Here is a 14,821-nt window from a genome sequence, read left to right as displayed (position 1 = left end):
GGCCCTGGGCCCCGGGCCCCGGCCCGGGAACCGCCGTCCCAAAACGCGGCGTGTCCCGGCGGCGACTTCCTTCGGGAAGCGGCGTTGGGTTCATCCTCGGCAGCGAGTAGTTCCCGGTGCGCACCGAAACGTGGTGGATGTGCCCGAATCTCCCTCAGCGTTTGTTTCTTATTTCTCGTTTAGGATCTGTGGTTGCCTATTTTACGTCTGCAAAGTTTCTTCTTTATCTTGGGCACGCACTGTCCACTTGGGTAAGTAAAATATTGGCCTGGTAGAAGTAAGACTTTATTAATCTGGTTATGACTTACCTGAACGTTGTTGGTACTTTCAAAAAAAAAAAAAAAATCTTCACAAAATAACACACCACCACAAAGCCAGAGGTCTCATTACAACACTTTGTTGTTAAAAGTCTTAATACTCTTCACATAGTATGTTGCAGTAATTCAGTTTTTGTTAGTGCGGAGTAGTGCAGTATCCAATTTCCTGAGAGCCTGGTTCTGTACCTTTTTATACTTCTAAGTGACTACAGAACTGGTGAGTGACTATAGAGTAAGTTCTGAGTGCAAGAAATGAAGCATAGTCCATAGCAGAATGAAAGACAGTTCGTTGCAACATGTATTTGAAGGACTTGTATACTTACTATTGGGAAATACTCAATGTTTAAAACGTACCCATTTCCTGCCACTCATTATCAAACCTGTTGAGGGTGTTTGGAGATGTCGCTTTTTCTGTCAAAATGTTTGCTTTCTGAAATGCTTTCCTTCTGTACTAAAGGAACTTACTGCACCAGTTTTTACTTGCTTGAAAGGTACATAATTTAAGATTTCTTAGTATTAAAAATAGTCTGATTCTATTACATATGACAAAATCAAGAATATATGTATCTTACAGCACATTCTTATGTCTCTATTCAATACTTGATTCCAAAAGAAGTGGAAAGTTTCCAACCTAATATACCCTGTTTTGTCTTTGGTCCTGGATTCGGACTGTTTTAATGTGCGCTTTGTATAGCATAGAACAAATGGCTGATACACAGTTACAACATTGCATGCCTAGCTCTGGCCCCTCCTTCCGTTCAGTAACCTGAAAGGTCATACTGATGTTTCTGTTAAATGCAAGAAGGCTTGGAGTGGTATTGAATGCTTGTTTAAACAAGTGCAATATTTTAGCAATTATTAATATCATTGAGGGAGGTGGGTAGTGGTGTTTCTGTTTGGCTTTCAGAGGCCAGCGTTGTTAACTACAACAGTTTTTGTTGGTAATGCCCACGAAGTGCCTAACTGGTGATTCTGGCCAGCCCTGCTTACTCCTCCCTGATGAGTGCTTCAGAGCTCAGCAGTGGGGCTGCTCTCAGAGTGCATGAGTAAAGGTGACAAAGAGTTTGGAAACAGTGTTGTGCACCATAACAAACATTAGGCTGCAAGATGTCTATTCAGCTGTTTAGCAGTATTAATAGTATACTCCTTGTTCTAGTGTGTTTTCTTTTGGCTGAAAATCTGGACTCAAAAAACCCCACAACCAACCAAACCTGCTGTAACAACCAAAGTATAGCTTATTTTGACAGAACTGGATGCAGGACTGCAACTCTTGCATCTCCTAAGCTTTAGTGTTCCTGTAGTCTGAATGTTTTTGCTTACAGGAACAATAAACAAGCACCTTAATCTTCAGAACTCAAAGTAATAGATCATTTTTGTTCTAAAATGGTTATGTCCACAATACAAAATCTAATAGAAATGTGGTTATGCTGTAATTGAGAGTGCTAATTTGTTTTTTGTGTTACTAGGTCATTCCCAAATGCAGAGAAGCTGTAAATGATTAAACATGTCACATCTCTGCAAGTGTCTTAGGCTCTTGTTCAGTAAAGCATTTGAACGTGTGGTTGGCCTCAGTGGTCTTAATGGGCTGGACTGCACTGCTGAACTGGAGTCTCAGACCTTATGCTATTGCCTTTATGTTTTTAATTCATTGCTGTCTAGCACTTGGCAGTAAAGAAAGAACAGTATGAAACTGGGCTGACCTTGTTGGTGCCAGCCTAATGCTTGTCAGGAGGTCAGCTGCAACTTCCCAGCCTTATCTGTGTCACTCAGACCTCAGGAGGCCTGTCAGTAGGCAGTAGCCTGGCTGCTGCTTAACTTGTCAGCCTCGGTTCTGAGGTGGGATTGTGTACATTCAGTCTGAGATGATTGTAAGGATAATGATGATGCCAGAAGAGCAAGAACCATCTTTAAAAGGATGGTGAGGTTAAACAGCTGTAGTTGTATATTTAAAAGAGTTGAAATATCCACATTTTGAGACATTCCGAAGTGGCATTATGTATATATAATCAAGGTTTTGCCCATTTCTGAAGGCAATATTTACTGTTTAAGTAGATCTTAGCTTGAAGTTATATACCTGCTTCAAACATCTGTAATTCATTAATACTGTTCTTCTGTTTATCTTTTAATTTATCTTTGCTAACTTTTCATGGTTTTTAATTCTTGAAAGAAAATAATGCTTCCAGGTTGGAACAGTTTTATTTATGCCAAAAATTATCTGTGTGAATTGGCCTGGTCAAAATACTCTGGGTAAATGTGTTGGGTAAGGTTGAACAGAGTTCATGAGCTCCTGAAATGAATCGTGTAGTAAAATCATGATCTCGCTGGAGTCAAAGGAATCTTCCTGTGAGTTTCAAGTGAGATCAGTTTGTTTTTTTTACTGTGACAGTAGTAGCTGCACTGACTTTCATGTACTACTTCTTTTTTTTTAAAAAAAAAAAAAAAGCCTTTTTCATCTTGTAAGAATTCAACAACTGAAACATCTCTGCATAAATGAAAAAACAAACTTACTTCTGTTAGGAAACTTTAATGTGAAAGTACTCTTTTGGCATATTTTTTTAGCTTAATAAACAGTTACCCAGGCTAATCAAAACTTAATTAATCCACCTGTATGTCTTCTAAGGGAAATTCAGTAAAGAGATACTTCAAGTCATACTAAGTTTAAGTGAATGCTAGACTTGGGAAATTATATCCCTGTGTTTTCATTGCTGGAATACTTTCTATATACTTCTACTGATCATGGAATAAAAGTGGAATGTATTTAACAGAAGACTTTAGGTGTCTCTGGAGAGTGAAAATTGGTCTATTATAAATGAGAGGGCACACTGAAACTGATTATGTTTATAGTTGTGCTTTTTTATTGGTTTTAGTTAGAAAACATACAAAATACCCAGAGTTTTTCCTTGAACAGTGAAAATTTTGTTCCCACGTGATTGGGATGTAATTATTTTTCTGCCTATGGTTAAGGAAATGAATATGAGTGTTTACACATTGAAGTGTCTGAAAAAACCTCCTTCAGAAAATTCAATAACATTAAAAGGTGAATTCTTTTTGTGTGTCTATGCTACACTGAAGACTTTAATGACACCTTGCAATTATTTTGACTCTCCAAATAGCATGCTTTTTGTGTATCTCTTGCTGTGTTATATAGTGTGTTGGATTTGTCAGACTTTGCTTTTTAAAAGTGCTTTTATGTCCCCCAGCCCTTTAGAATATTTGAGGTCCTTAGAAATTTCTACTATTTGCTGTATCACATAGCAATTGCTTACTTAAGATAAGGCAGCAGAAAGAAACCAGTTTTATGTTTGATTTATAAAAGACTAACATTAGGAACCTTTATTAAAACAAACCGTGTGCCCTAGAACAGCGTGAATGATTTCTACTCATCTGCTTTGTTACTGATTACATAAAGCATTTTCTGTAGTGCATTTCTTGCAATATGTTTAAAAATTGAGTGAGCTATGACTCCCTTCATGTGACAACGTAGGAACCTTGATGTATTCGTCAGCAAGCCACAGGTCTATTTGGTAGCCAATGTAAAAATGTTTTGCATAGTATGAAAATTACTTCACTTGGACATGTTTAGCATTTTGGGCTTCCTTTTTTTTTTACCTGTAGTAAGTGGTCTTGAACATGAAAATTTAGTATCCTGAGTACTAGGTTAAACTAACAATAGGCTGAATAGGTTGAACTAGCTCTGATATTCTACCTCTTAGTAATATGCCAATGCTTAATATTATTAAAAAGTCCATTGACTTCAGAAACTTCAGTTAACATTTAGGATAACACTTTCCTTGATTTATCCATGTCTATCCTGAATTGTATAATGTCTTGCTTTGACTTGCCTGTCTCTTGTGTTTTAAAGCAGCATTTAAGCTTTGATCATCTAACAGCAAACTGCCGTCTTGAGGACTTTTTAAATAGTATCGTTAACCAATAAATCTGTTGCTAATATTTGATCTGTGCTGGAGAGTCTCTGTAAGCTTTCTGAGGCTTGTTGGATGTGGCTGGTAACAGACTTTGTCCTGTAATATTATAATAGAAAATATCTGGGATTTTTGATGTGATGTTACAAGCTGTAATGTTGCACTTGATTGGGGCAGATGATCTTAATGATACCGGGATAAAAATCAATGGTGACAGGATGTAGTAATCAAAAAAAACCAACTCAACCCCCAAATTAAAACAAAACAACCTCAAAACAACCAAAAAAACCAAACAAAAAAACCCCAGCCCTGCATGTGTAACAAACCTTTATTTTCATACAGACTTTTGTCAAGGCATTAGTAAAATAGTCAACTTGTGTGCTTGCAAAGTGCAAATAGTAATGTTGTGTATGTACTCTCTGTTACTCTTAAAGGGAGATCGTATGTGGCATTTTGCTGTGTCTGTATTCCTGGTTGAACTGTATGGAAACAGCTTGCTCCTGACTGCAGTCTATGGACTGGTTGTGGCGGGATCAGTTCTTCTCCTGGGAGCCATTATTGGAGACTGGGTGGACAAGAACTCCAGGCTCAAAGGTTAGATACCTAGAGCAGGTTATTTACTTAAGGATGGATCAAATTAATGTGAAAAGATAAAGCTGTTAGAGTTAACTTCTCAAGTCAAATATGAGAATGGGGCTTGCTCTTTTTTTTAAGAAGGATGGTGTTTCACAGTGGTAATGATTATACAAAAACAGTGTCAAAGACGGGAGGAAAACAGTTTTGTGTCACGGTATGTTCACTACTCAGGCTAAACCTGTATGATATGTTAGGAATGCAAAAGAGAAAAAGCGCACAACTTTAAGGACCGTAGACCAAGTTCTTTACAGTCTAATACTAACATACACTTGCATTATTTGTTATCTTCTGTCTGGATGCAAACATCTTCTACTTAAGTGTAAACATGAACTGCATTTGTATTATACTTCTTAAATATGTATGCTCTGGTCTATTTTATAAATAACATGGCATCAAGTTCTTCATACAAGTGTTTACTTTCCAACAGTTTACAAAATAGCATCAAGTCTATGGTATGTTGAAGATGAATTTTAGACATTGAAGTGAAGTCTTGTTTTTACCCCTTTAAAAATAGTGTTGGCATTTGAACGGGTACAGTTTGGTTTTTGATTGAGAAAAGACCTACTTGGGCTATAAATTAAGAGCTATTAATTGTTAAGAGCTCCAAAGTTACATGAGACATTGATTTGTTTTTCGAAGACAATGGAAGATTGAAAATCTAATATGAAGTATAGTTTTACCACTTACATTGGGGGGTGGAGGGGAATAAGAAAATAAAAATATTTAGAGAATCTCTGCAAGTTCCTTAATTATAACCTCCTTAGGCTGTTAGTTAGCTCATTCTTATGTTCATAACTGTTGTTCTCTGTTTTGGTTTAAAACAGTGGCCCAGACATCCTTGGTTGTACAGAATGCATCTGTCATCCTGTGTGGTATTATCCTGATGATTGTCTTCTTGTTTAAGACGCAGCTTTTGACCTTATACCATGGATGGCTTCTTGTGAGTGCTTGAACTTAAAAAGGAATTAATTTAAAAAGAAACTTTGGGGAACATGGGAGACAGATGAATCTTTCTTTTCCTCTCTAGCCTGTTTAGACTTGTGAGCTAAAACTGGCAAATGAAACTTTGAGCTAGTTGGTTAAACAGAGGTGATTGTCTTCTGTCAGGAATTGTAAAATAGACTTGGTCTTATTTTGTCTGAAGAGTAACACTGAAATGTATGGATTCAAATGTAAAAGTGTCTTTTCTGGTTGTACATGGTAGGAGTGGAGATCTTCCTTCATCAGTTTTCTCACCTTGTAACTTTTCCCCCCCATTTCTCTAGACGATGTGCTATATCCTGGTTATCACAATAGCAAATATTGCCAATTTGGCCAGCACTGCCACAGCGATCACAATTCAGAGGGACTGGATTGTTGTGGTTGCAGGGGAAGACAGAAGCAAACTGGCAGGTGAAATACGTTGCCTTTTTAATTCCTTAAATGTCATACTTTCCAAGCTTGATTTTTAGACAAGAGTTTTATAGAGGTCAGCACATCTTTGAGTTCCAGATACTATGAGAAAACAGCAAGTAAAAAGGGCAGCCTTTATTTTCCTTTTCCCTGCTCTGGACTACTCTTACCAAGACTAGAAATTACTGTTATGATTACAATTCAATTAGGCATCTCTAAACTTGTTTTGTCCTCCTTTTAGTCCTACTGCAGCTTTGTCAGGAAAACTTTATTCTTGTTGAACAAATAAACATACACCACACTCTTAAATAACCAGTGTTTAATAGAAAAGCTGTTTAACTTCCAGGCACTTAAAGCCAAGTGTTGCAATACTTTATTTTTAGGTCCCTGGAATGAAACAGAAAACTGTTGTGTAACTGGGCTCCTCACATAGGGATCAAAGAAGGAGGTACTTGAGAATGAAGTCCAGAACAGTAAAGTAGGTGGATCAGGAAATTGCCAGTAGGAAACGTTGTGCATGCAGATGTATTTGAAATCTAACGCTTCTCTAGCATTAGATGTCTTAACTCGGAGCTGTGAACACATTCTTCAGTTAGAACTGAAAGCTCTGTATTCCTTTGTAATCTTATACCAAAGGTATCAGATGTCAGACTTACTAAGCGAAAAAGAAGATTAAATATTTTTCCTTCTTTTTCCTCTTTCTTGCACAGTGGCATGGCATTATTAGGAGACAGAATGAGTTCCCATTCAAATTCTACTGCAGCGTGGTGGTCATGACACTACTTGGATGTGAGAGAGTGTTTGGGATCCTCCCTGAGGACACGTGGAACCCGATTCCCCTTTTGGGGGAGGGGTACTCCTAGCAGTAAGGCCATTCACACCAAGGAATGTATGATTGATCCTTGGCTATGCTGCTGCTCTGGTTGTCATAGACAGTGTGGGAAGCAACATTTTTTGCAGTGAACTTGGGCAGGTTATATGGGCTCTGAATCAACCCTATAAAAGGACTTAAGCTTTCCCAGATAGAGGAACTGATACTGAAGTGCAAACAAGGCACGGAGTGGCTTAACATTGCCAAGATACTTATAGCTCACTACAGTAACTCTGGGACTAAAGTTTTAAGTCTGACACTTGCGGAGTTTAGATGCCTCCAGGCCTAGGCAGGATTTTAGCTTCTGGACTCTAATTTTCTATGAAGCTGCCTAAACTGCCCATGAAGTTCAGTTTACATGTCAGAGTCCTTTTAGGTACTTGAATTCTATATTGCAGATTTATTCTTGATGCTTATCTCCAGTGAAGGAATCTTATTTCCCCCATCTCATCCAGGAGAGGCTAGTACTTAATTAGATAACGCTAAAAGTGTCTTGCTTTCATTTCCCAGTATAAAAACTTCCCGCCATACTTTTTTTTTTGACCTTGCAGTGGCTTTCTAGGTCATGCCTTTTGTAGAGTAGCAGTACAGGTTTACTTTCTTTATGCATGGGAATCACAAGTAGAAAAATGTCATCTATCTAAAAGCCTTAAAATTCTAATGGATCTCATTAACCTTTCTTCTTGTGTCAGATCTTATTCAGCAAACCATCTCCCCAATCCCTGTACTACTTGCTATACATGAGAAGGTACAGACCACACTTGCAGAGAACTGCTATGTGGGAGGCAGTCCTGCCTCTGTACTGCTTCATGATCTCGGGCAGAATTACATGCTACTTACATTCTGTACTGAAAAATCAGGCAAGAGGTAACTGCAAATTCTGATGCAACAATTTAAAAACAAAAAAACCCTACTGAACTAAGCACCTTAGTGCAACAGATCTATCTAAAAAGATGCCTTCCAGGGTATTCAGCCTGGGTGGTTGTGTTTAATCATAATGTAACTTGGAGACTGTTGAAATTCCTTAAAAGATTACACACCAGCATTGACTTAACAGCATATACTGTTGTCCATTTCTGCACTGTTACCTTTCCTCAAAGAGGAGCCTTAGCGAAGTTGGTGGAATAGGCAAATAAAAAATTGCCTTGGCTTCCCCTTCTTCATTATCCTTCACTAATTCTTCCATTCCTTCTTATTTTGTACCTTTCCCAAGTGGAAATATTAGCCCTACCCAAATAACTCAAAACAAAGTTTAGTCCTTGGAATTTCTAAAGCCAAATATTACGCAAATATTTAACTTATTCATCTTAGTGAACCATCAGTCAAATCAGTTAACACTGAACTGACTTTGAATTCTAATAGAATAACCTAAATGTTCCTTTGAATGGCAAGGAGCAATTCTCCACAGATTCAAAAAAAGCAGCTTCATACTGGTGTACAGTTTCACTTGCCCTTCAAAACCTCCAGTTTCATAATAGGACTCTAAAATTGGTTTGATAAATACTTCTAAGCAGCCTGAAGCCCTGATGTGCAAAACCATTGAGCATCTAGCAACTTTTAAGGAACAATGGCACCATTAATTCGAAACCGACAGGAGCCGAGAGTTATGTAAGGACAGTGAAACAGCTAAGATTGGGGAGGGCAAGACATCCCCTGCCAGCAAATGGAAGATATATTCATGCTGAGAATGGGTTGCTTTTTTTGATCATAAACATCAAACTCTTGAACAGAAAGGAGTGAGGACTTTGAGTAAGTCCTGAGAATACCTACAACTGCCCTCAACCAGTGTGACTCGCTAAGGAAATTTGAAGCCAATTTCAAGGGTCTGCTGCTATCGCAGTGGGTACGTGGTCACCAGTTAATAGAAGTAAATGGAGGCGATTAAGAAATATATGGGCCAGTATTGGGAGATAGTACTTGCTAAAATTATCTTTACAGGAAAGAATTTTACCATATGAGATTCTTATTGATGTCTGGAGTTGTGCATGCTGGCTGGGTTTGAATGTTACAGAGAGAGCCTTAGGAGTCCATAATGCCACTAGGATGTAAGGTTAATGTGATCTCAAGACACAGTTTTACCTGTAGGAGTACAGTTGCACTGTAAACCCAGCATGCTAAACCTGGAAGACCTCATGCAGGAAAAACTGGCAGGAGTAGGAATTAGGCTTACGAACAGCTTGGTTGGTCCCAGTAAACATTGGAACACTCTAAAGATGCCCCGGTAGGCAGTCTTATTCCTGCTCCTACTGGAATCACTTAGAGTTGGGGCAGGACTTCGTAGCTTGGCGTATGTACATGTGCAATCCTCAATTATGTTAGTGAATATTTCACTGTAAGTGTTTGGCAATTACTTCATATCATCAAATAATTTCTGACAGATATGAATGCCACCATAAGAAGAATTGACCAGTTGACCAATATCTTGGCCCCAATGGCAGTTGGTCAGATAATGACATTTGGCTCCCCGATGATTGGCTGTGGATTCATTTCTGGCTGGAACTTGATGTCGATGTGTGTGGAATATCTGCTGCTCTGGAAGGTTTATCAGAAAACCCCTACTCTGGCTCTCAAATCTGCAAAAGTTGAAGAATCGGAACTGAAACAGCTGAATGTAAAGAAAGGTATTGAAAACACAAAAGTAGTTGATCAAATCCACAGTATCAGTCAAACTGAAGTGTTGACTTTTGTCTTCTACAGACGCTGCTTTGAGGCTATATAGCTTTCTATTCCAAGCTTGAAGGTTTAAGGTTTTAGATGTAGATACCAGAGACTCTAATCTAAGTAATGATACTTTGTACAAGTATTTGAGGAATTCCATAAAATGCAGCCAATGAATGAATTCTCTCAGTTAATTCTTCAGAGTAAGTCTGCTCTGTTATTCAGGGCTAATTGTGAGGAATGCTCCTGTCCCTCTATACCATAGCTAATAAGCTGACAAAGCCTTTTGCTCTGTAGTGTCTACAAGCAAAACAGCCTGTGTAGGATTTTCTCTTGCTACCTCATCTCTACTTATAGTACTAACAGGCTTTCAGGAGGTTGTAGAATAGCTGGTAGTATTTCTAGTATGGCATGCTTAAATGAGTTCCACATGGCTGTGGGAAATGGTGGATGAAAAAAAAAAACTTACTTTGACCATCTACTCTGCTTCCTTGGCCAAGCTGAGCAAGTGGGATTTGCAATGTATATGGCTATGACTATAAGCAACCTGAAAATTGATACTAGTGTTAATTTTAATTACTGATATGAAGACTATCTAAAGTGTTTCAGAAGTTTTGTTATGAAGTATTTGAGATGTCAGATACTAGAATACAAAACTTAAGCATTTTCCATTTTAAGATAGCAGTATGTGACTACTACTGAAAGCTCAAGCTATGGGCTCCCAGCTACAATGTTGTGGGTTGTTTTTTTTTTTTTAAAGAAAAGGTCATAAACAATTGCTATTTTTTTTCTTTAAAAGCTAGCTAGCAATCTGTTCTTTGCTCAATATATAGCGAGATAGGAGGCTGCTATTAAAAGTGCTGGAGACATATCTTCTTCCCAGCCAGCAGATACATTGTGCTAATAGCTATTGGACTAGGCTGATGGCAGCCTAGGATAGGGGAGCAAGATAAAGAGCATAGAAAGCTCTATAGCTTTGAAACTGGCTCTTGAATGCTCCTGAAGAATGAAGCATTTAGCAAATGTTAATATGTAGGAAACATCTCTTAATCTTTGCTATTGCAGTATTCTGATTTCAGTAGAAGACTTGCATTTTTAAAAGTTGCAGAAATACTTTGGGTGTCTCACTTGCTGTATGTGGAGTTTGTTTCAAACTTGACAGTGTTAAAACACTGCTCAGGCATCCAAACATTTGTATAGTTTCTATCCATATTACTAATCTAAATACTGCTGTGGATTTTTTGGTGGTTTAGTTTGTGACCAGTGGAAGTGCCTTTCTCCTATATTAGAGTAAAAATGGAATTGTAGAAAAGCATGGCCTGAGTTTTTAAGTCAAGTTTTGAAAGCTTATAGCTTTGGTAGGCATCTCTGCCTTGGTTCTTCTACCATGACATGAGATATTGACAGATGTTTAAGTATTCTTTACTTTCTGTGGTTAGTGCATTTAAACATACAAATCTATGTTAAAACGCTAACTAACATTGGCCTTCATTAAGCAAAGAATTTCTTTATGGAAATGGAGCAGCATTCAGCTACAAGTCCATTGAAAAGACGCAGGCTATGCTTTTTCTTACAACACTTTGTTTAAATAAGCATGAGTTTAAATTGATAGGGTTAAACTTGATCTTACTATACAGGTGGGATTTCAGGGCACTTAAAATATCTAAGTAACCAGAGGAAGGTTGGTTGCAGGATTGAACTGATGTGCTTCTGCAGCAGTGAACTTACTAACTGCAGACAATTGTTTTGCACTCTACAAGCAGGAGTGTATCTAACAGTTACATTTCTGTTCACAGAGAGTGACATGAAACCTGCTGAAGGAGTGCAGTTAATTGTTGAGAAAGATGTAACTGGCTTTGGGCCCCAGCAGGAGAAGGAAGTCAGCTGCACTGCCCGGATTGCTGAACCTTTCATCACATTTCGTGATGGATGGGTTGCGTACTACAACCAGCCAGTGTTCCTTGCAGGCATGGGTCTTGCATTTCTGTATATGACTGTTCTGGGCTTTGATTGTATTACTACAGGCTATGCATACACACAGGGTTTGAGTGGCTCTGTGCTAAGCCTCCTGATGGGTGCCTCGGCAGTCACTGGAATCATGGGAACAGTAGCTTTCACTTGGCTTCGTCGCAAATGTGGCCTGGTTCGCACAGGCCTTATTTCTGGAGTTGCTCAATTTGCTTGTCTGGTCTTATGTGCCATCTCTGTATTCATGCCTGGAAGTCCTCTGGATTTGACTGTTTCCCCATTTGCTGACATTAGTGCCAGGTTGTTTGAAAGTGAACCATTACCTACTATAGCATCTCCAGAAGATAAGCCTGAAATGGTTTTTGCAACTGGAATGCCCAACTTGTTAAACGGGTCTACCACTCCTGCTAACGGCGACCCAGAGATGAGTCCTGAGCCTGTGCCTTTAATCTCTGTTAGTCTCCTGTTTGCAGGAGTAATTGCTGCTAGAGTTGGTAAGTATTATGTCTCTATTAAAATCTGATCTATTGACTATTTTTAATTCTAAAAATTACGGTGCCTGTCAGCTAAATACAAATTTGAGTTTAGAATTGTAGGCTACAGTTAAGTGTTGTATCACATTTCTAAGGCTAATTCATTCTACTTCACATAAAAATGAAATGATCCTGCGGTAGTCTTGCCAGTGGAGAGACTGTAGTAGTAATTTCTTGCATATCCTATATAACTAATAGGAGAAAAGTTACCACATCTGGAAATGAATGTAACTTGTTTTTTTGGAATGCTCATCTCTAAATGGTCTTCCTTCACAACCAAGTAAAACCATTTGTTGACAGAAAACAAACTAAACACATGTGCTATGAAAACCTTCAAACTTAGTAGTTTACTAAATCCATACATTAAATAAATTGTCTAACCTTTAAACTTGCGACGAGCAAAGGAGTTTAGAACAGAAACTTTGATTTGGATGACAGCTTAATTTTTTTGAGGAATTAACATAGTAATAGTATCTGTCAACAGAAGAGTCAGTCAAATACATACATGTAATGAACAGTGATTTTTTTCAGCTGTAATATTGTACTCAATTTCTGCAACTTTTGTTGAATTTGAGGAATAAAATACTTGATTCACATGTGTTAAGTTTGTTTGCGAGAAACTTTTAAAACTGAGTCGTCAATGGACTAAAACAGTATAGAAGCTAGTGTCAACGGAGACTGTAAATCATTGCATATTCTGCATAGTTTAAAATGCATTTGATTTTTTTCAAACATGTTATGAAAAATATAGTCATTGTAGTTTGCATGAATGCACTATAAATAGCTGGTTTACAGCATAGGAACAGATGAGCAACACATCGTTAACTTGATGAGACATGTTGAAGCAAGATGTGACAGGCAAGTTAATGTGTCAAGCTGTACATATTATTTCAGGAAATATTAGAAAAGGAAGAGTAAATTGCTCTTGGCTGTTAGTGTGAAATCCATTCTAGTCTGACAAGAAGCTAGCTTGTCCCACACATTTTTGGCAGAAGTGGGTGTTTGGAAGTATAAATTGAATTGTGCTGTAATGAAAGCTTACCATGAGAAGCCTGGTTGCTTGGATAACTGTTTTTTTCTCTCCATAGGCCTTTGGTCCTTTGATTTGACTGTCACACAGTTGCTCCAAGAAAACGTGGTAGAATCTGAAAGAGGCATTATAAACGGTGTCCAAAACTCCATGAATTACCTTCTTGATTTGCTGCACTTCATCATGGTCATTTTGGCCCCAAACCCTGAAGCTTTTGGCTTATTGGTGCTTATTTCTGTGTCGTTTGTTGCAATGGGCCACATAATGTACTTCAGATTTGCCCAAAAAAGCTTGGGAAAACAACTTTTTGTTTGCTGCACTCCTGATCCCAAAGCAGCCTCTGACAGTCCACCACCTGCTAATACATCTACTGTCTGAAAGGATCCACTTCTCTTACTAACTTGCTACAGAGATATCATGGTTAAACACATATACTGCCTTTTTTTACCCTAAGGTGTCTCTCTAGAGTTGAATGCATAACTTACCTGTTTGAGGAAGCTTTTCCAAGAGACCTAAAATTCATCTTACAGTGACCCTGTAAAAATGTTTCATGTCTGATAGAGGACAACCTAGTTGGATCTTGACAGCTGGTGTTTCAAAGGATCCCCACAAGTCATACATTTAGTATTTGATCACAAAAATAGTGTTGAATTCATTTTGATGACCCCTGCAGTGATACTGTTTAGTGGTTATAAATGTTCATGAATTATGAATAATTATTGTGCTCATTGAGTAAAACTAGGGGTGTTTTAGTTGCTTCAAAATAACTTGGTATACAGTACTTGATTTTGTGGGGTTTTTCTGTCGTCTTTTCCCTTACTATGAACAGTTCTGCTCCCCTGTCTTCTCAAATTGGTATAAACATTCTTCTTGGATTCCTGAAGCAGAATCTTAAGTTCTGATGTTTTCCAAAAATATCTTTTTAGTATTCTGTTTGTTTTGGTTTAACTTTACAGAAACACCTTTGTAGGGTTTTTTGCATGTTTCCTTATAAATTAGATGAGTGCTAGGTACAATATATTGTATTACACTTCCGTTGCACTTCATAAAGTAAAACATAGACTCATTTTAACAGAAGCTATTCATGTAATGTTATAAAGCATGGCTTTTTTAGTTGCAAATGACAGGTCTGCTCAGGTTTGTAGCAGAAAGTGCTAAGGTCAGGAGTACTGGTACAGAAAGATTAAGTCTAGGGCTAACAGTTTTTTCCTCAGAGTACAAACAGCTTTATTTTTGAATGCTATTGTTTTCAGAAACCCTACTAAAGCTTGATGTAGAAAAATTATTAGTATTCTAAGCGAAAGAAGTAAAAAAGTGGATTACTTGCATTTATCAGTTTCACATGTATGTAAATTTTGACTTTACCGCTAAAACAATGAGATGCTGGACTGTGTGGCCCTCTAAAGCAGCTTCAGAGTAATGAAGAATGGTATCCCTCTGATTTTCAAGAAGTTCTTGCATTTTTTTTTTTTACCCTGCATGTGTACTAACAC

General features: G+C 37.9%; 1 protein-coding gene across 1 annotated transcript; it reads left to right on the top strand.

Moving 5' to 3' along the window:
- Positions 1–183: 183 nt before the first annotated feature.
- SLC40A1 (solute carrier family 40 (iron-regulated transporter), member 1) lies at positions 184–13,824 on the top strand (the record flags this gene model as incomplete). Its single annotated transcript, XM_010287082.1, has 7 exons — positions 184–251; positions 4,675–4,834; positions 5,701–5,816; positions 6,142–6,268; positions 9,518–9,760; positions 11,594–12,259; positions 13,387–13,824. Coding segments are annotated over 7 exons (1,700 nt in total), but the record flags the coding sequence as incomplete, so codon positions are not given.
- Positions 13,825–14,821: the final 997 nt, after the last annotated feature.

This window comes from Phaethon lepturus, unplaced genomic scaffold (assembly GCF_000687285.1).
Source record: "Phaethon lepturus isolate BGI_N335 unplaced genomic scaffold, ASM68728v1 scaffold5730, whole genome shotgun sequence".
In the NCBI taxonomy this organism is placed as follows: Eukaryota; Metazoa; Chordata; class Aves; order Phaethontiformes; family Phaethontidae; genus Phaethon; species Phaethon lepturus.
The sequence above is the reverse complement of the archived record's forward strand: the minus strand, read 5'-3'. Positions and strand labels throughout refer to the sequence as shown.